Source organism: Leptonychotes weddellii, chromosome 8, assembly GCF_054177405.1.
Source record: "Leptonychotes weddellii isolate Sample4059 chromosome 8, ASM5417740v2, whole genome shotgun sequence".
NCBI classification, from domain to species: domain Eukaryota; kingdom Metazoa; phylum Chordata; class Mammalia; order Carnivora; family Phocidae; genus Leptonychotes; species Leptonychotes weddellii.
Window position 1 is genome coordinate 97,621,273 of NC_138376.1, and position 27,164 is coordinate 97,648,436.

The window sequence follows — 27,164 nt, forward strand, 5'->3', positions numbered from 1 at the left end:
AAGGATTTACACAAGAATATTCTTAGAAGCATTATTCCTAATAGCTCAAAATTGGGAACAACCCAGATGTTCATCTACTGGTGAATGGATAAATACGGATAAATAAAATATGGCATCCATACAATACTATACTATTCAGCAATTTAAAAAAGAAGGAATGAACTACTGATACATGATATGACATGGTTGAGCCTTGAAAACATTATGTTAAGTGAAAGAAGCCAGACATAATAGACACATACTGTATGAGTCCTTTTATATGAAACGTCCAGCAAAGGCAAATCAATAGGTAGAGGAAGTAGATTAGTGGTTGCCTGGAGTACCAAGGGGGAGGGAAGGAATGGGGATTAACAGTAAGTAGGCATGAGGGATCTTATAAAATTAGTTCTAAAACTAATTTATTGTAGTAATTGCACACCTTGGAAAATTTACTTAGAGATCACTGACTTGTATAGTTGGAATGGGTTAATTATATGACATGTAAAACCTGGCTCAATAAAGTTATTAAAAAGCAAACCACTAGGCAGCCAATACTTCTACATCCCAGCCCTACTTTCTCCAATACATGCATAAATATTGCACAGACACTGCTTTATCGTGTATCTGGAGAAAGAGCCTGGCTGATTTGCAATCAGCAGCTCTCAGGTTATTAAAACTCCAATGCTCCAATACAAGTAGGAGCCAAGCAGGGAAGGAGTTAGATGATTAATTTGTGCAATGAATCATTAGATAGGTTCTTTTCCTACCCAAGGCTTCATGGGTAGAACCACAGGCAGAAAAACCTTGCGAACACCCAAATTGGGGTTTGTTGGTTTTCACATACTACTAGTAAAAAAAAGAACAACATTTTTCTAAGATTCAAATTTTCCCCATATTCAGCATGCCTGAGTGCTCCAGTAATAGACTTTCTCATATTCCTTCCGAACAGGCCAGAATCAGATAAATGTCTACCAGCCATCGGATGTTGGATTGGAGCTGTGTGTATCAAGTTGTGCGATAGCTTTGAATCTGAAAGCAAGCAGTGAGAGGGACTACGAACTAGTGACACAGTGAGTGAGGCTTGAGACAACATTGAATTTAAAAGGAAAGTCTGACATTTGATGATATTTTTTAAAAAGAAAAAAAAAGTAGAAAAAAAATAAAAGTGCATTGGACAAAGGCATTTCAGTGGGGAAAGGAGAGTCTTTTCAAGAAATGGTGCTGGGGCCGTTGGAGATCCATATGCAAAAAGATAAATATAGATGCCTAACTCACACCATACAAAAAACTAACTCAAAATGGATCATAGGCCTGAATGTAATCGCTAAAACTCGTAAAACTCTTAGAAAACCAGTAGAGTGATTTCCCTGTAGGTTAGGCGCAGATTTCTTAGAAGCGACATCAAAAGCATATGTGATAAAAGAAAAACATTCATAAATTGGACTTCATCAAAATCAAAAACTTCTGCACTGCAGAAGACATCATAAAAAAAGTGAAAAGGCAAGCAACACAGAAAACATTACAAATCATATATCTAATAAAAAAAAGTGTATCCAGAATATTATAGTTCATATATTAATTTTTTTAAGAGTTTAAGCTCAATGTAGGGATTGAACTCACCACCCTGAGATCAAGGCCCTGAGATCAAGGGTTGGACACTTAACCAACTGAGCCACCCAGGCACTCCCAGAATAAAGAGTTTAAATTAGAACTCAAGAATAAGTAGACAATCCAATTTAAATGAACAAAAAATTGAATAGATATTACACAAAAGAAGATACATGAATGGAATATAAGCACAGGAAAAGATTTAAGCCACAATGACATACCACTTAATGCTCAATAGAATAGCTATAATAAAAAAGATAGGCAATAAGGGTTGGCAAGGATGTTGATAAATTGAACCCTCTTTTGCTGGTAGAATGAAAAATGGTACAGGGGCTGCCAGGGTGGCTCAGTTGGTTAAGTGTCTGACTCTTAATCTTAGCTCAGGTCTTGATCTCAGGGTTGTGATTTCAAGCCTGGTGCTGGGCACCACACTAGGCATGGAGCCTACTGAAGAAAAAAAAAAGAAGACAATCAAATGGTACCTTACCAATTTAAAAAAAAAAAATGGTGCAGCCACTCTGGAAGACAGTTTGGTAATTTCTTTAAAAAATTAAACATAAATTCATCATATACCCATAAATGTCTTATTTACCCAAGAGAAATCAAACATAGGTCCACACAAAAACTTGCATGTGAATGTTCATAGTAGCATTATTCATAAAAATGGAAAAAACTAATATCCATCAACTGAACAATGGATAAACAAAATGTGATATATATATACTTTTATATATATATATTTTTACATATATATGTATATATACACATAATCAAATATTATTTGGAAATAAAAAGGAATGAAGTATTGATAAAAAACATTTGGCTCAGTGAAAGAAGCCAGATGCAAAAGGCCAAAAATTGTACGATTATAATTGTATGTATTCACAAAATACAAAGCTATAGATTTAGAAAACAGATTAGTCCTTGACTGGGGTTAGGAGTGAGAACAGGAGGTGACTGCAAGTGAGCACGATAGATAAATGTTCTAAAATTGTATTGTGGGGATGGTTGCACAACTCTGTACACTTACTAAGAGTCATTAAATTGTATACTTAAAATGAATTGACAGTATGTAAATTATACCTCAATAAAAGCTGTATACAATAAACTAAGAAAAATGTATTCAGCTAAAGAGAAAGGAAAAAAACAAAAATATATGTTTGAAAACTATTTAGAAAACAGAAGGCAGCTTTAAAAATATTGTATTCTTAATAAGATAATGAACATGGCCTCTATGAACTAAAAATAGAAGGTCATAGAGGAGATTAAGATCTGAAGACTAGGAAGCTATTGGGAATAAGAAAACTCACAGAGGACACTAAACTTCAATACAAGAATTAGGGAGTCCCTGGGCAGCTCCGTTTGTTAAGCATCTGCCTTTGGCTCAAGTCATGATCCCAGCATCCTGGGATCAAGCCTGGCGTCTGGCTCCCTGCTCAGTGGAGAGCCTGCTTCTCCCTCTCCCTCTATCCACCCGCCTGCGCCCCCATCCCCAGCATGTGCTCTCTCTCAAATAAAAAAACGAAATATTTTTTTAAAAAGAATACTTGTATGTGTTTGAGAATATAACCTTGAATTCAATGTAAGAATTAAATTTTGCACTGGCGTCTTCAAAGAGCACGACTGACATAGCAGAAAATTAACTCAATGATACTGAGAACAAACTCGAGAATTTGTCCAAGGACACAGATGAAAAGGACAAAAAAAAGGTAAAAGGATGAGAAGTAGTAGGGGGTACGAAGTGAGCAAAATAGAGCATGTGTGATTGTCAAGCCTATACTACAAGAAAGCTTCTCTGAGATAATTAATAAATAAGTGTTTATTTTCCAGATTGAAGAGTCTACATGTTCTGGACATACAAACAAAGACCATCACCTAGATATGTCCTGGCGATATTTTTGAACTGGTTATTCTCCTTAGCTATCCAGACTCATTCTTGCCCCTTCTCTGTCCTGCTCTGTGCTTCAGGAGGTTGACCTCTGCATACTTTTTTACCTATGCTCCCTTCCCTGCCAGTCACCTTCTAGTTGGGTTTGGCCAATAGAAGGCATGGGCAGAAATGCTGAGGGATGAAGGGTAGGAGGAAAGAGAGTCTAGGGTATTTCTCCTCACTCCCTCACTTTTTCTGTTTCTCTTTTCTTTTCTTTGTTCTTTACTTTTCTTTTAACTGTGCTTTTATTTTTTTAATTTATTTTTTATTAACATATACTATATTATTGGTTTCAGAGGTACAGGCCTATCATTCATCAGTCTTATATAATACCCAGTGCTCATTACATCACATGCCCTCCTTAATGTCCATCACCCAGTTACCCCATCCCTCCACCCCCTCCCCTCCAGCAACCCTCAGTACTCCCTCACTTTTTCAACACCATATCTTAGCAGTAGCTAAGGCACATCCAGATGACAGCTCCCACTGGGTGGACCCTCCTCCACAGTTCCAGCTTTCACCGGCCCCTGGAACACCATTTCCTCAGCAGCGTCTTTATATCTAGAGGTGGTGATGGTTTCCAAGTGTTGCCAGTCTTCTCTGAATGCCTGACCAGCCCCAATTAAGAGTATGTTCTCTGAATCCTGCCCACACCACTGTGAGTAATCCTATATATATGATCCATCTAGGGTGACTTTCCTTTCCTATGGAGGACTGTGATTGATACAAAGGGTAAAGAAAAATATCCATAACTATGTAGAGAGAATACATTCTGACCTACAAAGGAATCAAAGTCAGACCAATCTCCTATTTCTCCACTGAAAAACAAATGCCAGAAGATAATGGAACAGAATATATAAGGTGAAAAGAAAAAATTTTCACTCGCTAATACCATTCTGCCATTTCTGTGTGAAGTCAGCCACATATTATTTTCAAAAGTACAAAGGGTCAGAAAGTATAACATCTACAAACTTTTCCTGTAAAAAAGAAAAAAAGTCAAGATCATTATCTAATCAAATTAAAGATTATTTAAAACTGAGGTTCAAAAATGTAGTTGTGGTTTAAAATCACTGATAGAAAGTATTGAAATTAGATGTATATTGTTTGAATTACATATGAAGCAAAAGATATTCTTTAAATTGAAACTATATACTATAACAGTAAGTAATAGTAGCAATGGTAGTTTATAATCCTATGTTAAATTAACAAAGACCAAACAGTAATCCAAGAAAGAATAAGAATTCTTCCTTGTTTTACTCTTGACTTTGGTAATTGGGAAAACTGAGGATCATACATGTATTACAAAAAAAAAAACAAAAACCTTGAAGTTAATACTAATAGAATTAAAAATAGAATAACTACCTTCCAAATCATTGCAGAACATAATTATTCTATTTTAAATGTAGCTATACCTCTAAAAGAAATAATCTGATAGCTGTATTTTATCCTCAAAAAACAATACTTTCCATAAAACAGATCCTCCTAAATACATACAGATGGCTACCATTTGATAAAGTTCTATGAAAATCTTTTCTTCCATTTGCAAGGAAGCAGTAGATGCAACCACATACTGACATTAGTCACTCTTTATGCACTTGAATACAATAATCAATTGGGCTAATTATTTCTTCTATTATTCAAGGTTCCTGGCCAATATAATGGTAAGAACATTTACTTTGTGAAGGAAAGAAAAAATAATGTAATTTTATTAACCACTTACCAACATGATTAATTGGCTAGACAAATTGGAAATAACTGAGCTAGCCAGCAGATGAATATAGACTATTTTGAATTTTTAATTTTAAGCGCTTCTGAGCTGAATCACACTGGATATAAATGGCCCCATTAAGTGAAATATAGAAGTATAAAATGGAAAATGTCAGGAGAGAAGCTAAATGACATCTTTAAATGTCACCTTCAAATGTCATTTACCATCTGGATAAAGATCAGTTTAACTGACCCTGAAATGTAAAAATGGAGTAAGAATGGAGACATCAAATAAATGATTGTATTTCCATTATAAATGCAATGAAGTCTAAAATCTTCAAGATATAACTGAATTTTCAACTTAGAAAATACTTCATAATATACAGTGAAATTGCATGTTATATTTGCTCAAATGTAAAACAAGTATTGGAAAACAAAGGAACCGAGTAAATTCTAATTTAAGAGCTAAAGATGAGCTCCTCTGACAGCAATCACATCTTCCGAAACACCTCTTCTCTTGCCCAAGCATTTACAGTTTTTGTATATCTAACAGTCTCTCCATGTGAATTAAATAGAAATACGGTTCTTGAGCGTAGAATTATCTATGGAGTCACTAAAAGGCACGAAACAATCTAAAGTACCTTGTGCTTGAATACAATAGCCCTCCTCTCTCTGCTAAGATGTTTCTCTTTAAGAAAAAAATTTATAGAGCAGCAAAGGTAGGAGAGACATTTATCCAGACAAATCAGCAGTCAGCCCTGTTGGGGGGTGCAGGGGCAGACAGTCTAGCTGCACTGTCCCTTCAAACCTCTGCAGGTGTGAGGTGCTGGATGGTGATGCCTCGTGGAAGAAGTTAGAATGGCTTTACAGTGAAGGGACCTATAAAGTGGGACTTCACTGTCATAGACACTCCTGGGGAAAGAGAAAGCAGAAGTGTTTCAAAGCCCTGTGCAAAAGAGTTGGAGTCCTGGGTACATCTAAAATTTCACTCTCATGGACTCAAACATTCTTTTTAAGAGTTAAGTCTTAATCAGCGAATCTAGAACTATGTGATAATGACAAGAGCATCTGATGTCTATACCACCTTATGGTTTATAAGGCACGCCACACATACTCTCTTCTGTTTGTCCTTGTGAATGGACTGAAGGGGGAAAATCATTATTTTCCTTTAAGAGGTGATTAAGTCGAGAGTCAGCTATTAGTGATTTATCTGAAATAACACAGGTATAAATTCTGTAAAAAGAAGAGATGGCATCAACAGACCTGAAAACACATTTTTTAGCCCTATGTTTCCAGTTTCTTTCTTTCTTTCTTTTTCTTTCTTTCTTCTTTCCGTCCTTCCTTTCTTCTTTTTCTTTTCTTTCTTTCTTTTCTTTCTTTCTTTCTTTCTTTCTTTCTTTCTTTCTTTCTTTCTTTCTTTCTTTCTTTCTTTTTCTTCTTTCTTTCTCTTTCTTTCTTTCTTTCTTTTTTCTTTCTTTCTTTCTTTCTTCCTTTCTTTCTTTCTTTCTTTCTTCTTTTTCTTTCTTTCTTTCTTCTTTCCTTCCTTCCTTTCTTCTTTTTCTTTCTTTCTTCCTTCCTTCCTTTTTCTTTTTCTTTTTTTTCTGCAAGGATTTCCTTTCTGTGAGATAAAACAGTTTTCCTTTGGATGCCTTGAAAGTATTCTCTATATACTTGCTTAGTGCAATTTTCCAAATGTGTGCTAGAGGTGCAGAACTTGGGAGATTCTAGAACTGAGGTCCCTAAAGAGGTCAGGTCATTTGTGGGTCCGGAAGAAGACAGAGGTGCTTGTGAAGGGGCACCCTGAGTCCCAACAGTGCAGTTGGGCAGCATTGGCCAGTGGAGACTATGGGCTTAGAGGCAGGCAGACCAGTGTGGACCCTGCCTGCTTACTAGTGATATTAACCTTGGTGAGCCTTGAGTGTTTATCTCTAAAATGAAACTATTTTTAAAAAAGATTTATCTGAGAGAGATAATAGGGAGAGGGGAAAAGGGAGAAAAATTTCCATCAGACTCCCTGTTGAGCGTGGAGCCAGACATGGAGCTTGATCCCAGGACCCATGATATCATGACCTGAGGTGAAACCAGGAGTTGAACTCTTAACTGACTGAGCCACCCAGGCACCCCTAAAATGAAACTATTAACAACATCATTATACATAAAGTCTCTGGCACAGTGACTGGCTAATAATTAGCACTCAGTGCTGGTAGCTATTGAGTAGTAATTTTCCTTATCTGTCCAGCCAAATCACTACTGAACTGACTATCCCAAACATCGAAGATTTAAAGCAAATAGTTGGATAGTCTTTGGGAGTGACAAGATCTGCAGTCTTCTCTCATTCTCTAAACCTGCATTTCGTATTGTCTCACCAAAGAATATAGAAGTCAAATGCAGAACTGATGTGTAAGGTGTCAGGGTTGTCCTCTTGTTTTCGAGCTCCTGTCCTCATTCCCCCCTCCCTATGAGACCTTATTCCAGGGAAGAGTTGTTGCTTCTAGGAAATAACAGGTTTGAGAGAAGCAAGGTAGAGGACTAGAAGTTTCTAGGAGATAGCAAAGTCTCAAGTAATCTCTAATTCTGGAAGCAGGGAAAGGCTGGATTTCCTCATCCATTTCCCTCTCTCTTGTTTGTATTACAATAGACACCACAGAAAGAGCCCTGTTTCTGAATCGTATTTCTTGTTCTCTCCATAAAATAGGGCCTGAAACACCTCTCCTAATTTCCATATATTATCTCACTCAAAATTATTTATTGTTTGTGGCCTTTGTGTCAACAATTTCTGGTTGTTGTGGACACGATGATGAGTAAGACAAGAGTCCGTTCTTACTCCCAGGAGGTTTACAGTCTAGTGTGGGAAAAAGATATATACAAATTAAATATGGAATAAACAGTTGTTATTATATTACAGAAGAATATGGTCTAATTGATTAAATGCCAGGCACTGAACTGGATGTTGAGGATGCTACAGCGATCAAAGCAAGTATCAGCCTCTTCCTCATAAGTTTTCCATTCTGAGATAAAGAACATCGAAGTAGTCAGTAGAGTAATGCACATGTGTAAATATTGTCAAAGTGCAACTTCTACAAAGCTGTCTTTCCTATCAGAAAGTAATTAACTTGAGGTCAGGGACTACCCTCATGGTTACACTGTTATCTTGTTATATACACTTATATATATGTTCAATAAACGTTTGCTAAATCAAAGGCAGATCAAAGTTTTTGGTTTTTAGCCTTGAGGAAAATCCTGAGGCAGAGAGATGCTATTTTCTGCACCACTAGAAGCAGGGCCCTTTTCAGGCAGTCGAGGGTAGAGGGGAGTGGTAGAAAATAATGTTGTGCCTTCTTTAATACCCATCACCGGGCTCGTACTGCAAGGAGCACTGGGTGTTATATGAAGACAATGAATCGTAGAACACTACATCAAAAAATCATGATGTATTATATGGTAACTAACATAATATAATTAAATTAAATTAAATTAAATTAAAAAAAAAAGAATGTTGTGAATTACAGCCCCAAAACGTAAAGGCACCACAGGGACTAGCTGGGTCTCAGCTATACCCATCAGCGTCCTTTAAGGAAAAGACTAGGTTGTTTAATGAAGGTCAGTTCTATGTGAGGTTTTTCTCTGTCACACACACACAAAAGCCTAGTGACCTCAAAGAGATTTTTTTTATACGTTTGGAAACATAAAGACTTGAACCTTCAGAAAATGTCAGAGAAGTCATATCATTTCAATAATAGCAAAATTAAAATGTTTGGATGTTTAGCTGATGACTGCCCTCATTTAGTAGAAACTCTGAGTTTAATGCAACACCCTGATATCTGTGTCTTTGCATCTATATGTGGCTTCTATATGTCCAAACTACAGTAGGCAATAAATTTACTATCCAATAAATATCTGTTGATTGAATGAATGAAAAAAATAATCACAGTAATAATAATAATAGTAGTGAAACAGACTGGCATACCTGACTATAAATAGAACTTCCGGGGAGAATAGAGATGAATAATAAAGTAGAAAATGACATTTTTATAGGAACCTTTGAGAGTATTTAGATTAACTTCTACATTTATGAATAAAGACTATGCATTTCAAGTTATTTGTTCAAAGTCACAGGGAATGAGAGGCGGGCCTCAAAGTCAGCTTCTAGACACCATGACATGTGAACTTTCTAAAAAACCGCACTCAAATTCACAGCTAATGACAAAATGTCTAAACGTTATTTTCTGCAAAAGTGTAATTCTTGATTTATTGATTGTATAGATGAGAACTGATTGTTGTTACAAAGGCTCAGCCATCCACTGGTTGTCATGTGAGCCATCCACAGATTTTCTGTTTATAATTGTGAACATTTTCCTGTACTAGGATGAATTTTCTTCATGGTTGCTCTGAAGGCCTCCTCTAAAACTTGGTATTGCCTCCATATCCAGTCACAGTTAGGAAGTAATTTCTCTCAATTTTTCTCTCCCTGCCTTGATTGCTACTGAGCTCAGAGTTGTTTCACAACAATGCACATCCCTTGGATTAAGTTTTCTTTCCTCTTCCCAGAATTCTTACTTGACCAAAGTTTTAAACCCTTCTTTCTTTTTTTTTTTAAGATTTTATTTATTTATTTGACAGAGATAGAGATAACAAGAGCAGGAACACAAGTGGGAGAGGGAGAAGCAGGCTTCCCGCTGAGCAGGGAGCCCAATGCGGGACTCGATCCCAAGACCCTGGGCTCATGACCTAAGCCGAAGGCAGATGCTTAATGACTGAGCCACCCAGGTGCCCCTAAAACCTTATTTCAAGGGTTATGATTTAATTAGAACCATTACAAATTCCTTTTTAAGGTAGGTTAGAGAAAGAAGTTGGAGAAGTAAACAACTCTTTAATACCTGTGTAGGTAAAGCACTCCCATGGAGATATTTAAACATATATAAGTTGCTCATCTCTCATACACAGATCACTAAGTTCAGCCTAGAGCCCCAGGACCTCTGTTAAACTGGCAGAGTCCACGGCTGGAGACTCAGTTCCCATCAATATGGTTTACCAGCAAATGCAACAGACATTTCAACATACATTTTTTTTTTTAAGTAGGCTCCATGCCCAGCGTGGAGCCCAACGTGGGGCTTGAACTCATGACCCTGAGATCAAGACCTAAGCTGAGATCAAGAGCCAGATGCTTAACCAACTGAGCCACCCAGGTGCCCCTCAACATACATTTATTGAACAATTCCTATGAAGCCATGCCATTGCAAACATGAGAATTAATAGATATTTGAAATGGGAACTGAATACATAATCAAAAGGAAATGCTTAATTAGGTAAAATTCATATTTAATACAGTGCCTTACTGCTTTAAGAATATAAAGTTCAAAATTCCAGCCAAGACACAACCTGGCTATAGGAAGAATCTGTACTTTCAAAGCTTTAAAACACTTGTGCTCTTCATTTAAATAAACAGAAATCTGACATTTACAATAAAAGTTCAATATGTTTCACAAAATACTCCACCAACAGGGATTGTCTCACCAACAGGGATTTGCTTTTGCTGGCTGGGGGCTTGGCATCCAGGTAAAAGAAAAAAGCCACTAATACAGGACTGAGTCTTGGAAGTCACTTCAGAGTGCATACAACTGCTATGTAATTTCATGAAAAAAAATCCAATGGAGTTTATAATTTCTAAATAAATACCTCTTTGAAAATACATTCACAACATACGGTAACCTGGAAAACAAGCTTTCCTCTGTTTACCAAGCACATTGTTTTCTGCTTTCAATTTAGTCCATATTATTCCTGCCTAAGTGACTCAACAAACTATTGCCTCTGAGAAGATGCGACTAAAGTAACAGTGTTTAATTGATGCATTTAGAAATATTTATGGCAATTTCATTTAAAAATATCAGTGACCGCTCTTCTATTTTTCAAATTACAACTACCAGAACCAGGGGGGAAAATACTTGAATGCCAAAGAAATTCCCCCTTAATACTGTCTCTTGGGATGCTGCTTCGCTGATTTATCACTCAGCATTTCGTTTTTGCACTTAAGAACTTAAACACATCCTACCAAATCCAAGTAAAGTTATACTCATTTCTTTATTTTATATCAAAAAATAAATAGGCAATAGTAAACATGCAGAAGAAACATTTGTTTATTAAAGTTTTCTGTCTGTAAAGAGAGTCTGAGTAAACAGATATATTCTTTATGTACTTAAAAAAAAGAGACACTACTGTTAAAATTTATAGTACTAATTATTTTTTGTGATCTAGAATGAGAGTTCATTGTAATTGATAGGATATATTAACCAAGTGCACAGAAAATAAAAGTCCCAAGATAGATAGTGCTATTGCAGTAGGCAAGTTAAGAGCCCTCTAGGGCAAAGACCAGGAAAAGTTAAGAAAATTATTTTAAGACTCCTGCATGAGGTTAAGGGATGGAACAACACAAAGAGGATAGATTCTGAAATAAAAAGGATCAAGTAAACATTTATCATCATCATCTCAATTACTCTTTCTTCCATTCCATCTTCAAAGGTCCTCTGTTGGTTATTTCTTTCCTCAAATGTCCGTCATCAATGCTTCTCCCAGTGTCAGATCTTAAAGGCGACATGAGAAGACCCCTCCCTTCTGAAGAGCACAAGGGTTTCAAAGCTCTCAAAGTAAAGTTTCTTCCTACAGCAGCAGGACTTCAGGAAGGGCAGTAACCTTCACTTAACTGTAGCAGAGACGCATCCCTCACAGAGCCTCCTCCATATCCTCTCTTTATGCTATTTATGCATTAACCTGTCTTGGCATTCATGCTACGAGCTAGTCATAGTTTCCATGAAATAACTTTTGTAAAAATCTGTCTCTGATTGCTTGTGATGCTGAAAGACCATCATTTTCCCTGGGTTTCATAAAAGTAAAGGCATTTTTCTACTGCAAGAAAGCACAGTGGTGGTAGCAATCAATGTTTTGTAATTGGATGAAAAAACCAGTAAGACTCAAAGGCTGCATCCTAAGAGGTCCCTCTTGTTTGCAATTGGCAGAATACCAACTGTTTCAATACAAGCAATGAGTTGCAATAGACTCAACTAATTACCTCTATTCTGCTTCTACTCAACTCTTCTTACCCTTGGTGCCTACTCTGTACTCTCAGAGGAAGAAGATAAGCAGATGGATGTGAGCAGGTGCATAGGACCTTGTGCAGCCACTAGCCTTGACAGCAATTGGTCAACACCCTTGAAGCCAATTAAACTCTTAGTAAATGGTTTCCAAACTCCAGCAGATGGCCTATTGGTCCCAGTTGTGCTGTTCAACATCTATATGACTCCATATAAGAAACTAAAAACTGGGAGTTAGAGGATTGCTTCTCTCTAGTATAGTCTACATAACATTTTATGATTTTACTCCATAACTAGTGTCTTTTCTTCATAATGGAAAGTTTGGCCTCATTCTGTTTTCTCCACTGATTAGAATGCCACAAAGGGATGACAGTTGTGTGGTTAACACTCACCAAGGACTTGAATATGTTTTCATTTTACAACCAAGGAAGTAGATGATTAACTGAAGCTGTCACAGCTCCTACCCCACACAGTGAGACACTTATTATTGTAACTCAGTTTTAATATTGATCTTCTTGGAAGATAACAAAGTTACCATTATAAGAATCTCATTTTAATGAAACATTTCTGATTTCCAAATATATTTTTAAACTACCTTTTCTATTCCTGACACTTTTCTGAACACTCTGAAGCTTAACTTCAAATGAATGATTTCAGAACTTTCCTGCCAGAATATTTTTCATTTTTCCTTTATTACATTTAGAATCCCCCAGATCTTTCTCATCCACTCTCTTGTTCTTCCTATTTCTATTTCTTTTCTCCACTGCCACCCACCTTCTCAAACTGGGAATGCTATTGTAGAGCCCATCTTTTTAATCAAAGGTTACTTTAGAAGCTGATATCCTGAATACATGCTCCTAAATCCCCTACACTTTTGTTGTTGTTGTTGTAGTCTCTAATCAGGGACTGGAGTTTGGCTTTTAGAACTCCAAGGAGAATGTGAATTTCCTTTTTGGCATGAACATATACCCACATTGCTTGATGCTACTAGAGTGTTTTCCCAAATCAGAGTCAGAGTCCTGAAGGAAGAATAGTTATAGGGAAGGGTGTAGGGAACAGAATCAAGGAAATACATCTCTACAATGATTCTCCTGAGGACATTCTCAGGTTCTAGCCCTTCTTCCTGGTAGCCAGACTATTCTGGCTTTTATTTTACAATGGGAGAGGTCCCATCTATCTGGCTAATGAACAGTCTACAGGCATTTTCCCCTTTTCTAGACACAGAATGAAATGAGAAAGTTCTTATGCCATTCTTAAATCAATTTTCAGATATTTACTTAAGAAACATTCACATGATACCAAATCACAAAGTATTTCTCTTTTATTCCTCGTAGTCAAATGAAGTTTGTTTGTTTGTTTTTTAAAGATTTTATTTATTTATTAGAGAGAGAATGAGAGAGAGCAAGCACATGAGAGGGGGGAGGGTCAGAGGGAGAAGCAGACTCCCTGCCGAGCAGGGAGCCCGATGCGGGACTCGATCCAGGGACTCCAGGATCATGACCTGAGCCAAAGGCAGTCGCTTTAAAGTTTGTTTTGACTTGAATGTTCTTAATTGCATAAACAAGGAATATGGGAGAAAGCAAGTGAGGTATGAATGTGGAATGGAGCCCTAATGGAACTGACAATGAATTTTCTCTTTGCTTGCCTACAAGAAGGTGTTTAATTGCTACGGTTATAGGATGAATTGGGTCCCCTTGATTCACATGCTGAAGTCGTAACCCCAAGTACTACAGAATGTGACCTTTTTTGGAGATAGGGTCTTTACAGAGGCAGTCCATCTACAACGTACAACCTACAATTAGGTAGGTACTAATCTACAATGACTGATGTCTATAAAAGGGGAAATCTAGACATAGGCATCTATAGGGAGAATGTAATGTAAACATGAAGATAGCCATCTACAAGCCAAGGAGAGAGGCCTGGAACAGATCCTGCCTTCATTGGGAGTAAGCCTGACTACACCTTGACTTTGGACTTCCAGCTGCCAGAACTGTGAGAAAATAAATGTCTATTATTTACACCACCCAGTTGCTGGTACTTTGTTACAACAGCCCTAGCAAACTAATAGAGCTGCCTATTTCATTGTTTTTCCTGGAAATTAAACTTTCATTTTTTTACTTCAACTGTACATTATTGTTTAAGAAACATATACGTACATAATTTCATAGTTAATCTCTTAAGGGAAAAAAAATTTATGCTCTTCTTTAAAGATAATGTCCTGGATTTCATGATAAAGGTCATGATAGCTGTGGGAGATGTTGAGAATCATTAAAACAACATTTTACAAGTGAATAAACTGAGGCAAGTTTGAAGCCTTTTAAGTCATCCAGTTAGTTACTGGTAAGGACGGTCACATGGTTCCCAGTTTCCATGTTTTCCTACTGTAGCACACAGCCATCCTTAGGTATTAGCCAAGAATTACATATCATGAAAATGGTTTTGCCCTAATTTGTCATGTTAAAAAATGTTTAAATCAGGATAATATAACAATAAGTAGAAACTTAGATCACAAAATAGTTTACCACACTGAAACTATTTAATACAAATTCCTGACACATACTCCTAATCAGACTTGATATTTTCACTGTTACATGGTAATATATATTTTTATACCATTTTGAGATAAGCATAGCATTGAAAGGTGCAATATCTCAGCCCACAGAAAGATTAGGATTTTCATTTAAATTCTGCATATCTAAGCAGAGGAAAATGTCCAGAGGACCATGTGTGCACTTGCTAATTCTCAATAATAGTTTTCACAAGTTGCCTGTACATGCTCAGGCAGTTTTCAAAGATGAGTATTTTAATTCAGTTGCTACTTATCACAAAGCTAATTACTTCTTGATAAATCTTTTCTGTTTCTTTTCTCCTCCAATTATTTTCTTTGATACTAATTTTGTTCTTTGAGACAATTTAGGGGAAACATGGTAGAAACTTCAAATACCTGATGTGGAAGAGGACTCTTGACTCTTCTACCCTAAAGGGTAAGAACTAAGATGAATTGGTCAAGGTTACAATGAAATAGATTTCAACTCAAAACAAAGAAAACCTTTAAACAGAGCTATGCTGTCACAGAACTGGCTAATGCAAAAGATCTTAAAGGTCAGTCACTGGTGATGTTCTAAGCATTCGATCATCTGGGGGTTTTGTCATAAAGAGGATTCAAGCAATTATTTGATTCAATTCAATTTGATTCGATTTGATTCAATTAAATGGTTTTTCTGACCTTTCATCCTAAAAGTCTGTGGTTCTATGAACTCAGTAGTAATCACAAGACTAGTTCTTCTTCTCAACACAAGGCTTAGTCTTTCATACTCTTGACATCCTTTGTGTTTGGTATAGCTGTGTAATTTCTTTAACATAAATTTATTTATTTATTTTTAAAGATTTATTTATTTATTTATTGGGGGTGGGTAAGGGTAGAGGGAGAGGGAGAAACCCAAGCAGACTCCAGGCTGAGTGCAGAGCCTGACACGGGGCTCAACCCCACGACCCGAGCCTAAACCCACAGTCAGCAGCTCAACCAACTGCGCCACCCATGTGCCCCTCATTACCATAAATTTAGAGGACAGGATGAAACCTCAGTCAGAGCTCATATATATCAAGATAGAGACAGGGCTGACATCAGTTTTTCTTTGCTACTTATTAATTTAGTATGAAGTCATGTGTCTGTTAGTATATTGGGTGAGAACAACGAACTGTTCTATAATCATTAAAAAACGGAATTATTTTAACAGTCATACTAGTCCTGGGGATTCTTTTCTAAAGAACTAAATGTATATGTAGCATACCATGAGATAATCAAATACTAACCTCCTTCATTTTTTCCAGTTCATTCTGTAAAGCTTGCTTTGCAATCTCAACTTCTATAAGCTGTTGCCTCAGTTTTTCATTTTCATCTTCTGTTGTTGTTCGCTTTTCTTCCACATTTTCCAATTCGTGGTGAAGTCTCACAGATACATCCTTTGCAACCTAAATTGAAGTGTTTTAACAATAATATGTAATTAAAGACAATACAATAAGTGAGCTAAAGTTATATTCACATTAAAACTACTAAGAGCCAAAAATAAATAAATAAATAAAACTACTAAGAATCAATACAGAAATTGTTTCTACCAGATACCAGTCATCTTTCCAGATGCTTCATATATAAGTCATTCACATACATAAATTATTTAGCCCTCACAACAATCCCATGATATAGGGACTATTACTATTCCTACTTTATAAATGAGGAAAAGGAGTCTCAGAGATGTGAAGTAATATGCTCAAGGTCACACAGCTAACAAGTGGTCAGGTAGTCTGGCTCTCCACTCTGTTCCCTTAACCTCTATACTCACCAAGGTCATAGATGTTCAACTGTGATTTGTCATGTGTATAGAAATCACATATCTCCTCTAATTCTACAACAACACTAGATATTTCCTATATCACTCATTTTAAAGACTAGAAAATGCAGTTTTCACAGGTGAGGTGTGGGGCTTGAATTTTGATCCTATGATGTCAGGTGCTCACTTTCAGGAAACTATCAGTCCTTGAGATTAAGTTTTGTTTTGTTTTACAGTGTACATTTTTGCCTTTTGCTTTGAGATCATCTTGGAAATTTTAGGGTTTGGAACAAAACCCTTTGGTGTAGTATTATGTAGTGGCTCAGGACATAGACTGTAGTTTTATACTGGGTGGGGAGACAGCCTGGCCACCTATTAGCTGATTCCCAGGGCTGGGGGCTGGGCACTTTACCTCGGTAAAAGGTTCAGCTTCCATACAAGAAGAGCAAGATGATGCTATTAATAATCCCAACCTCATAGGTGCTTTTTGTTTTTTTTGTCTTGAGCTAACATTTAGAGAAATAACTCACTGTTAATATATATAAAAATGCTTGCCACAGTGCCTGGTGCATAGTGAGCACTGTTAGGAAAAGAAAAAAAAATACAATGACTCTCATTAAGTGTTTTCTCACAGCTTTCTTTAAAACAAATATAGGATAATTACACTTGATTTTCATATCTTGAGGAAGTTAAAATAATTAAAATTATGTTTGGTTGTCCAAGGTTATGAAGACAACACTGGTTTGCATTGTCAGTGAATCGGCCTACAGTCAAACTGAACTGAACAGACCACACCTACTTAAAAAACATATTTCAAGGTTAAAATTTAACCACTGGGGGAAATTCTAAAGGAACAGCTTCACATTAAGAATGAGGTTCTTTCATTTACTCACTAGCTCTTTACTTCTCCAAAAGGGGCGGCAAATTGGACAGATTTTCTTTCAGGGAGTTAGCAAAGTACAGAAAGGAAGGAGTCCTGGAAGAAGGAGGTTAGGGGGACTTGCAGCGAGAAACCCTAACTCTAATATCTTCCCAACGCTGTTCCTGTTCTGGCCTTCAATTACTCTCCCTTCAGGAGTCTTCATCACGCTGCTCTTGACTGCCTGATTTCACCTGGCCTTTACTTGGAAGACAGCCTCTGGAGGCGCGATCAAGCAACGATCTGCGCTCTGCCACGCCCGCGTTTCTGCCGGGGGAGGCGCTCTCCTCCCATCATCTCTGGAAGAATCACCGTTACTTCCAAGAAAGCCCACAGAGCTCCTTTCCGCAAGGCCTTCCACGCACACTGGACTCTTCAAACCCACTGGCCTGTTCTTCCCTTTCCCCTGCATGGAACCTGATATTTCGTGGTTAGCGCTGCGAAACTCCGTGTCTTTGCTAATGACCAGTGAAGGCCTTTCCTCGCAAAGAGGTCCTACATGCAGCCCCTGCCCCGCGCCCCCGCACCGCGCCCGCGCTCCCCCCAGCCCCGGCTCCACAGACCTTGAGGTCCTGCTCCAGGCTGCGCAACAGCTCCCCGTCGATTTCCCCAGTCTGCGCGTAGCGGAGCCTTTTGCGCTCGGCTTTGCGGAGGCGGTACTGCAGGATCCGGCAGTTTTTGTTGGCTCTCTCCAACTCGTGGCGCATTTCCTGCAGTTGACAGGCATCCTCCTCGAAGAAAGTGTCCCTCATCTCGTCCATCTCGGTCCTCAGCTCATCAATCTCGTTCTGAGGCGGTGACAGGCCGCGGGTCAAAATTAACCTCGCCCCCTGCCACCCGGACATGCACCGTATGCACCCCATTCCATCTCCAAATTCTCAGTTTTATTGCCCCTCTCCATGAGACAGGAGTGACAGAGCTGAATGAAGAAGAAACTAGAAAAACGGGCCTTCTTTGGGCCTTCTTGAACTCTCCTACTCTATCTCTCTCCATGAAAAAGTGGGACAAACCATGATAATTAGAGAAACGAAGGCCCAAATTTGGGTTTAAATTAAGATCTGGAGGCTACTAATCTTAGGCCGTTTTAAATCTAGAAAAGGCCTAGGAGCCCCCTCCTCTGGTTTCCTGTTCCCTTCCCTCTTTAAGGCTCCCTAACAGGTTAACAGCCTCTCACCCTCGCGGGACACGCCCTAATCCTCCGAGGCCCACACCGCCCCTCCCCCACCGGGTTCCCCCCACCCTTCTCACCTTGAGAGTCTCGTTTTCCTCTCTCAGCTTTTCCATCTCCTCCTGCATTTCTTCCTGCTCCTGGAGCTGCTGCGGGTGCGGCTGCGACGAAGGAGGCGCCGCCGCCTGCATGCTCCCTCCACTCGCGCTGCCCTCGGCGCTCTGCTGGGGGCCCTCCGCTGCCGCCGCCATTGGGGAGACGGAAGGGACTGCAAGAGGCTCGCAAATGGCAGGGGCGCCAGCGACCGGGGAGCTGCGGCTGCTGCTGCCGCCGTTCTTAGTGTGCATCTGAGCCGCGGCTGCCGCCGCTGCCGCTCGCTCCTTCTTGAGGTGGAACTGGATGAGCTCAGACTGCAGACATCCTTCCTTCCAGTAGCTCCCACCGCCACCGCTGCCGCCCCCCACAACACCGCTTCCGGAGTTTCTGCTGCCGGGGCCTGGGGTTTTGCCCGCAGAGGAGGATGGTGAAGGGGAGGCCCCCTCCCCGCCGCTGCCGCCCCTCTGCTGAGCGCGTACGCCTTTCCCTCGCCAGCCCCTGGGCGGCGGCGGCGGCTGCGGAGCGCCCCCCTCCCTTTCTCCGGAGCCGCCGCCGGCTCCTCCTCCTTCCCCACCCCCTCCTCCTCCTTCCCCGAGTGGAGGGGGTTCCCCGAGTTTGGCGGACACTGGCTCTAGCTCCCGGGATGGCTCCTCCGACGGGCCAGGCCTCCTGACGCCCACCGGGGCCAGGGTCGCCGCGGGGGCCGCTTCAGCACCAGCCGCGAGATGGACAGCTCCCGGCGCTGCCCCTTTGGGCGCCAGGGGCGCAGCCTTCTCCGCCCCGCCTCCGCCTCCTCGGGCGCTGGTCGGGGGCACTGAGCGACTCCCAGTCTTGTTGCCCTGCTGCTGCTGCAGCTGCTGCTGTCGAACAGAGTTGAGTTTAGTGCCGGCCCCCACGGGGGACCGGGTGGTCGCGGTCGTCTGTCGGACCGAATTGTCCCTTAATCTGGCAGGTGATTGAGCACGCTGCTGTTTTCTGCTGCTGCCTTCTGGGTGCAGTCGAGCCTCAGTGGCAGAGGCGGCCGCAGAAGCTGTGGCTGTGGCAGGGGCAGCGCCCCCCATCGGTGGCTGACTCATGGCGGTCTAGGAAGAATCTACCAGATGAGATTTAGAATGGTCCATCACCAGATCATTCTTTTCCCTCCTCAAATCCGCCAACCTCCCTTTCTAATCTGGGATAGAAATAGAAGGGAAGCACACAACATGTCTGCATTGTTACAGAGCAAAGGGTGATTTCCCCATAGAAGAGAAGCCCTAGAAAATCGTGACATTTGGAAAGCACTTAATAAAAGCCTTGAGTTTAGGAATAGGATGCAGAATAGTCAATTCTCATTTTGCCCAGGGAGGCACCGTCTCCATTTCACTCCATAATGATCTGAAAGCAGCTGAGCCTAACATTCTCACGGTAGCAGGTTCTGGCAATGGTGAGCTATGGGTCAGAAAGGAATTGATGGGAAGGGAGATTAAAAAAAAAAAAGGTGAGGGGATAAAGTCAGGAAGAAGCTTCAGAAGGAAAAGGAGATGTCCACACGCTAGAGTTGAATACCCTGCTTTTTTAACTTTGGTTTTCCTCCTTAAAACCCAGTTTAGTAGAGAACATTTTATTTAATTACTATTCTCAATTAGAGGAAAGGGGTTATGATGTAGGTTCCTAGAGGAAATTTGCTGTGGATACATGGTACTTGTCTCAGACAGCTCTGACTCTTAATGTTGCTCTTGGTTAGAGAAATGCACCCATTTTCCTTTAGTCTAGAACTAAAATAAAAGTAATGAATGACTTTAAATCAACTTCAGTTTAAGAAAGTAATGGCATTCAGAATCATCTATATGGTTTAGTTATTAGTAACCCTAAAAGTGTTCTTCTTTAAGCTTTGGTAAATAATTTTTAAAATACTTTTGGAAAAGTTTATTGGCGGCTCTGCACAATTTCTTAAATTATAGATGATGACTTCCACATTTATCTGAATTTTATAGTTCTTGTGAGTCATTTTAGTTTTAAATGTAATTGCCAGATAGAAAATATTTTCATTTTTAAACATCTTATTACATGGTATATATCATAGGTAAAGTTTATATCAGAGGTAAAGTTGTACTTTTAAAGTGCCTGGTTCCTCCTATGGAGCCAAATTCTGAGACAGAATGACCCTGCACCCAAGAAACCTGGGGCATCCTTACTCATGGTGGCACCATAAGCCTCTATTGTGTATTTCCTCCAAGATAAAACTATCACTAGCTTTTAAAATCTGGAAAATAGCAAGCCAATGCCTCCTGTGTTCTTCTCCCTAGTGATCCAGCTACCTGATCAGCTGTAAGTTTGGTGTTTTTTCCTTAGAGCTATCATCTCTCTTTAAAGCACTGAAAAGGGTATGACTAGGCAGAAAGTTCTCCTTAAAAAAAAAAAAATCCTCCTATTAGGAGAGGAGATGCTTGCCAGTTATTTTACTAGGATTATTACTGTTATTGTCCATTTTAAGTATCATAACTTAGTGAACATGCAGCAATTCCTCATTTTATGAATAAATATTACTGGAAGTTTCCTTCTGCACCTTTCTCTTTTTGGGATCTCCTTCCAACTGTTTAAAAAATAATAGCGAACAAAGAAGTCACTAAGGGGGAAAAAGTTATCCACCAACTTATTTTCTACATGTTCTCCAGAGCCACATGCTCCTAGAATGTCTGGCCTAGTTCAACAGCATGGGTCACAATAATGTGGACCACTTAAACAAGCTATATTGCCAATATATTGCCAATAATGCAACCTTACTTTTGTTTTGAATTAGGCATAATCACTCAGGAGCTGAGAGCCACCCGACAACGTTTAAATTCGGCCCCAGACAGCTCCAAACCAGGAGAAAGCTCAGGTTCCAGGAACTCGGCTCCCACAACCAAAGGTACCAAGCTGTCACGTGATTCTCACAAAGTGACAAGATGCTGTGCCTCTTCAAGGCTTCCCCCGTGGAAATCGCCAACCAAGCAACCCCGGATGGGCACAAACCAACAATTTTCATCTCATATTTTATCTGCCCACTGACCCACCCCATCTCTCATCCCCATCCCTTTAGAAATCCAGAAGAACTGCTCACTTCTCTGCAGACGCGATGTTTCGAAGTTGATGCAAATCAACAGCGCTTTCCTTCTGATCCTCCGGCGACCTCAGGGTTTATTTTTTAAATTTTTTTTTTTTTTTTTTTTTTGTCTTTTAAAGACAAGGAAAGTTTAACTTCGTAGTATTATATGCGACTTTTTGGCTGAGCACGACTTTGGGCCCTCTCGCCCCAGTTCCACACCCACTCGATTTCTCCAAACAATGGCGTTAACGTGAAGGTTCGGCGGCCCCCAGAGCCGGTTACTTCCCGCGGGCCGCGACTCGGCTGGAGCTGCGGCTCCGGGCAGGCGAACGCGCGAGGTACCAAGCGGTGCCAGACGCTCCTCAGGAAGTGCACTGATATTCATGAGCTGACCTCACCGGACTGGGCAGGGGAGAGGGCGGGATTGCAAGGGAGGATAGGGTAGAAGTAACCAAAGAGAGGCTACTTTCAAGAGGAAAGAGACGAAGGCGGGGACGGGCCGGGGGGCGGGGGGTGATAGGGAAGGTGGCAAGAAGACAAAAAGGCTGGAGCCACACCCGAGATGGAAGATCCGTAGCCGCACTCAAAGTCCGTGCTGGGCTCCCATATCCTGTACTTGGCAGGGGATTCCAAAACCACTCGAAATCGGATCCACTGGTTTTCTGCAAAGCTTTGTCCTGGGCGGATCAATCTCCATCAATTATTTACTTGAGCTCTTTTCTCTGGGAGGCGTATTCGAACAGCCTTCCGGGCGTGACTGACGTCTCCTGATGCAGCTGCGAGGAGCTGGCGGGCGGCTGCTGGGAGTTCTCTTTGTTCGCTCACTTTAATTCTCGTAGAGCTCTCCACGCGGTGCACCTTCCCCACCCCCAGCCCGGGCGGAGTCATCAGACGTCGCTTCCCCGAGTAGATAATGGTTGCCAGACCCACCGTCCCAGGGACAAAGGGCTCTTGTGATACCACCACCAATTTAGTGCAAACCGAATAAATATCGGTTTACAGAGATCGTTTACAGCCGAGGTTGCCCTCGGTATATATTCTTTCCTTTACTAAGTTCTAGTTTCTACTGTGAATACAAGAAGCAATTGCTAGAATCCATAATCTTTATTGTAGTGCATATGGTTAACAGGAATCACGGAGTGTATTTATAAAATAGGAAATTAAAGGAAATTCAGGGAGGAAAAGAGGGAATTCAGAATATATGTCTTTACAATGCACACTAATCCATACGGTTCCACAATAATGTTTTTTAAATACGACTGGAAAATTCTTTTTCCTTCCAGTTTTTTTTGGGGAAGGGAGGGTTAGTATGAAGGTCTCCCTCCTACCTCAAAGAATTCCTTGGTGAACTTGAAGATGAGAATAAAAGTAAACACTGCTTTAGAAAGGGTATTTTTTGTTCCAAATTTTTCTCATATTAATATGTGGTTTTGTAGGTAAAAAGTCAATATATTATTTTTTATGCTAACATGAATTTTAGTGCAAGAGATTTTATTTTCTGAGTGTAACATCTTGCATTAAAAATGTAATAAAAACAACTTAAGAATAGTTTGCATACAAGCAACATAATTACAGCAAAATAAAAAGATGTTTAAGCCCTGGTGATTAGTAGCTCCAGCGATCTATAAGACAAAAACATTCATGTATTCATCTGCTCTAGAATAGATAAGAGCCTATTTTATGCCTGGCACTGTCCAAGGTGCTAAGTATGCAAAGATAAAACAAATACTTCCTGTCTGGGAGGCTCAAGCATATTGAAAGGAATTGGGACAATTTCCATAAATTCTTTGTGTAGTTTTTAAAAGTGGAAATGTGGTATCTGTGACATCTATAAGGAATAGCTCAGACCTCGACTAGGCTACAAAACTAAGGGGGGGAAAAAAGCAAAATAAAATATAATCACAACTTATTTGGAATTTATATTAGACAACTTGTCATTATGTACCCAAACTTGAGTTGTAATTTCCTTAAGAAATACCAAGATCCACAGGTCTCATTCAATCAAAATGGATAAATTGGATAAAAATATTTTTTTCAGATTGATCTTTACAATTAAAATAATGATATTATAAACATAGTCTATGGACATAAATGTACCTGGTCCTACTTCTCTAAGAACTTGTACTGTGTTCAGTTATCTATATTTCAGTTTTTTTCCTAAGGTAGTATTATTTATTTCAGTATAATTAATAACTTAAAAAGTCTAATAAAACCAAGAATTTATTATCATGCCTGCTTAAATCAAGTAGTCACTGTGCTTAAATATGTCATTTCATAATTTAGTATTATGTAATTTCAAGGTTGAAGACTATTAATAAAGAATAAAAATAAGCAATATTAAGATGCTTCTCTACTCATGTAAATATGCCATAAGAACTTTTGAACTAGAAAATTATTCTTTTATTTGCTAGTTAAAATTATATTTAGTCAATTAAGCAAACCCCAAAGGTGATTATTCAAAGATTTGTCAGAATTTAGAAAAACTTCAGTATTATTTTTACTGTGTTTCAGAAGCGGACAGGTCAACTGACCTTTTAATTCTGTAATAATGTATCATCCGCTCTGTTGCACAGCATGATGTGCATCTTCATTCGAGGGAAGAAGGCTAAAGTCTCAATTTCAAAGTCCTTAAATACATAGCTTAAAATATCTACCCTTTGATTCTCAAGACTTTAACTTATAAAGGTATCTTTATATAGCTTTACAGGTTGCGAGACGCTTTCACTTTGTATGCTTAAAATACTGTGAAGTAGATACTACTTTCTCCACTTAAAACATGGAGTAACTCAGTTTGAGATGGTAAGTGACTTATTTAAGTTAAATTTCACAATCAGAACTTGAACTTGGGTCCTCTCTTATATCAAGTCTGCTTTTTATATTCTTCCCACATGCCTCTTTTTCATACCAGGAGTTAAAAAAAAAAATCAAGGCTGATTGACCTTGACTTTTACTGACATATGTATGCAGTCACAAACCGCATTTGTTCTCTAGATTACATTTTAGATAATGATTTATGAATCATAGGCTCCTTGGGTTGTAAACATCTGGTTCATCTTTTTATGTCTATGCAGATTACCCAAACCATACTATATATTCTCTTTTGCCTAATTTCTATGCTACAATTTCTCAAAGTAAATGTACATATGTTGTAACTTAACACTGTGACCAAAAACTAGTCAATTCATATATTGGATTCAGGCTGCTTTATGAATGGCAGAAATTGCTACTGTACTATGAATGCTTTAGTTACTCATGCATTTGCTGTTGTGTAAGTTTGCAGTTAGGTATTGCATAGTCAAAATTCTGTTGCATTACTTCTATAAATGCTCATGAATATTCACTCTTGGTAATTCAAGCCAATGTCTAGGCACTCACCATAGCCAAAATTCTGTCAGAGTTTGATTTCAACTTAGTACAAATTTCGATCTTAATCTTAGTGGAAATTTTTAATAAGTCTGCTAGTTATTATGTAAATGCTATGTATATTTAAGATTACATTAAATTTCCCCTAATATCAAAATGGTCAATTTTTTATAGCAGTGTTTTAATAACCCTTTATCTCACCTCTAAATCCTCCATCATCAATAATTAAACTGACCTAATATAAGGATAGTAGGCTAATTCTCATTATGCCAGACCAACAAGAATGGCATCCTAAGTTACCATGTATTTCACTAGGAAATTTTAGCACAAGTTTTTAATTTTTGCCTCCTACCTTCCCCCACGCTGTCTTAAAAAAGTATCTAAGGGTCCTCCTCTGCATAGATATAATCAAGCAAAGATTCTACTAATGGTAAATGGATCTGCTCATTTTTTATATTATTATATGCCTGAATATTTGTTAAATAAGAGGCAAAAGTAATATTTAATATTTAGTTGATCCAGTTATAGAAAAATAAGCAAAATGCCACCTATATTTTATATTCTATTATCCTGTTTTCTTCTTGTTCTTAAATATCAGTGAGGTTTTTATTCAATGTCTAGTCACTAAAGTTTTGGATCCTGTAATATGCTATGCAAAGATCAGGGTGCTCTTTTTTTTCTTTTAATATTTTATTTATTTATTTGAGAGAGAGAGAATGAGAGTGGTGAGGGGCAGAGAGAAAGAATCTGAGCAGACTCTGCAATGAGCATGGAGCCCAATGTGGGTCTCCTTCCTGACCTCGAGATCATGACCTGAATAGAAATTAAGAGGTGGGTGCTCAGCCAACTGAGCCACCCAGGTGCCCCAGGGTACTCTTTTATCTGATGATCCTAGATTACTTTGACTTGATTTATTATTCACTGTGATATTTATTGTACGTAAATGTTCACTCAGACATACTCAATTTAAGATAATTTGAAGAGGGTTTATTTACAATGGGACTATTTATGAGATGTACACTGGATATAGGAAAAACCACAATGGATACTTCAATAACTTGGGGTTAAATACCAGGGAGGAGTTATCAGCACACTTTGTAAAAAAAAAAAAAAAAAAAACAGAGAGAGAGAGAGAGACACCATTGGCAATAGTATTAAAAAGATGAGGGGACAGAGTGGTCATTGGAACCCAGAAAAATAAATTTGTGTAGAGCATGCCACTTGAGAACAGTGATTTTCTACTGGCTGACATAATTAGCTCAAGATGACCTCACTGTCCTCCCTGCCTCTGGTCTCCTGCTGGGGGTCTCTTTTGGCTGATCCAATTAAATCCAGAGACCTATGGAGGTATTTGATGTGATCCACTGAGGCCAACCTCCTGGTTGGAGGAGTCAAATATAAGATAATCAGCACAAGTAAGTAAGAAGTAAGTCAGACAGAGAAAGACACATACCATATAATTTCACTTGTATATAGAATCTAAAAAACAAAACAAACAAGCAAAACAGAAATTGAGTCATAAATACAGAGAACGCACTGGTGGTTGCCAGAGGGGAGAGGGTGGGGGTATAGGCAAAATAGGTGAAGGGGATTAAGAAGTATAAACTTCTAGTTGTAAAATAAATGAGTCACAGGGATAAAAAGTACAGCATTGGGAATATAGTCAATGATACTGTAATAATTTTGTATGGTAACTACACTTATCATGGTGAGCATTTTGTCATGTACATAATTGTTGAATCAATATGTTGTACACATGAAATGAATCTAATGCTATATGTTAGCTATACCTCAATTAAAATAAAGAAGATATTTATCACAATAAGCAACAATATGATCAATAACTCAAAGACTTTAAAATTACTATGTTTTTGGGCGCCTGGGTGGCTCAGATGGTTAAGCGTCTGCCTTCGG

General features: G+C 39.0%; 1 protein-coding gene across 1 annotated transcript in view; it reads right to left on the reverse strand.

Moving 5' to 3' along the window:
- The window catches only part of MTCL3 (MTCL family member 3), a 40,128-nt gene extending 20,141 nt beyond the window's left edge, over positions 1-19,987 (reverse strand). Inside the window, exons 1-3 of the mRNA XM_081828972.1 lie at positions 18,805-19,987; positions 18,120-18,344; positions 16,123-16,281 (exon numbers count right to left, since the gene is read on the reverse strand). Of these exons, the coding sequence (XP_081685098.1) occupies positions 16,123-16,281; positions 18,120-18,344; positions 18,805-19,896 (1,476 nt within the window). The 5' untranslated portion in view covers positions 19,897-19,987. The remainder of the gene's footprint in view (positions 1-16,122; positions 16,282-18,119; positions 18,345-18,804) is intronic.
- Positions 19,988-27,164: the final 7,177 nt, after the last annotated feature.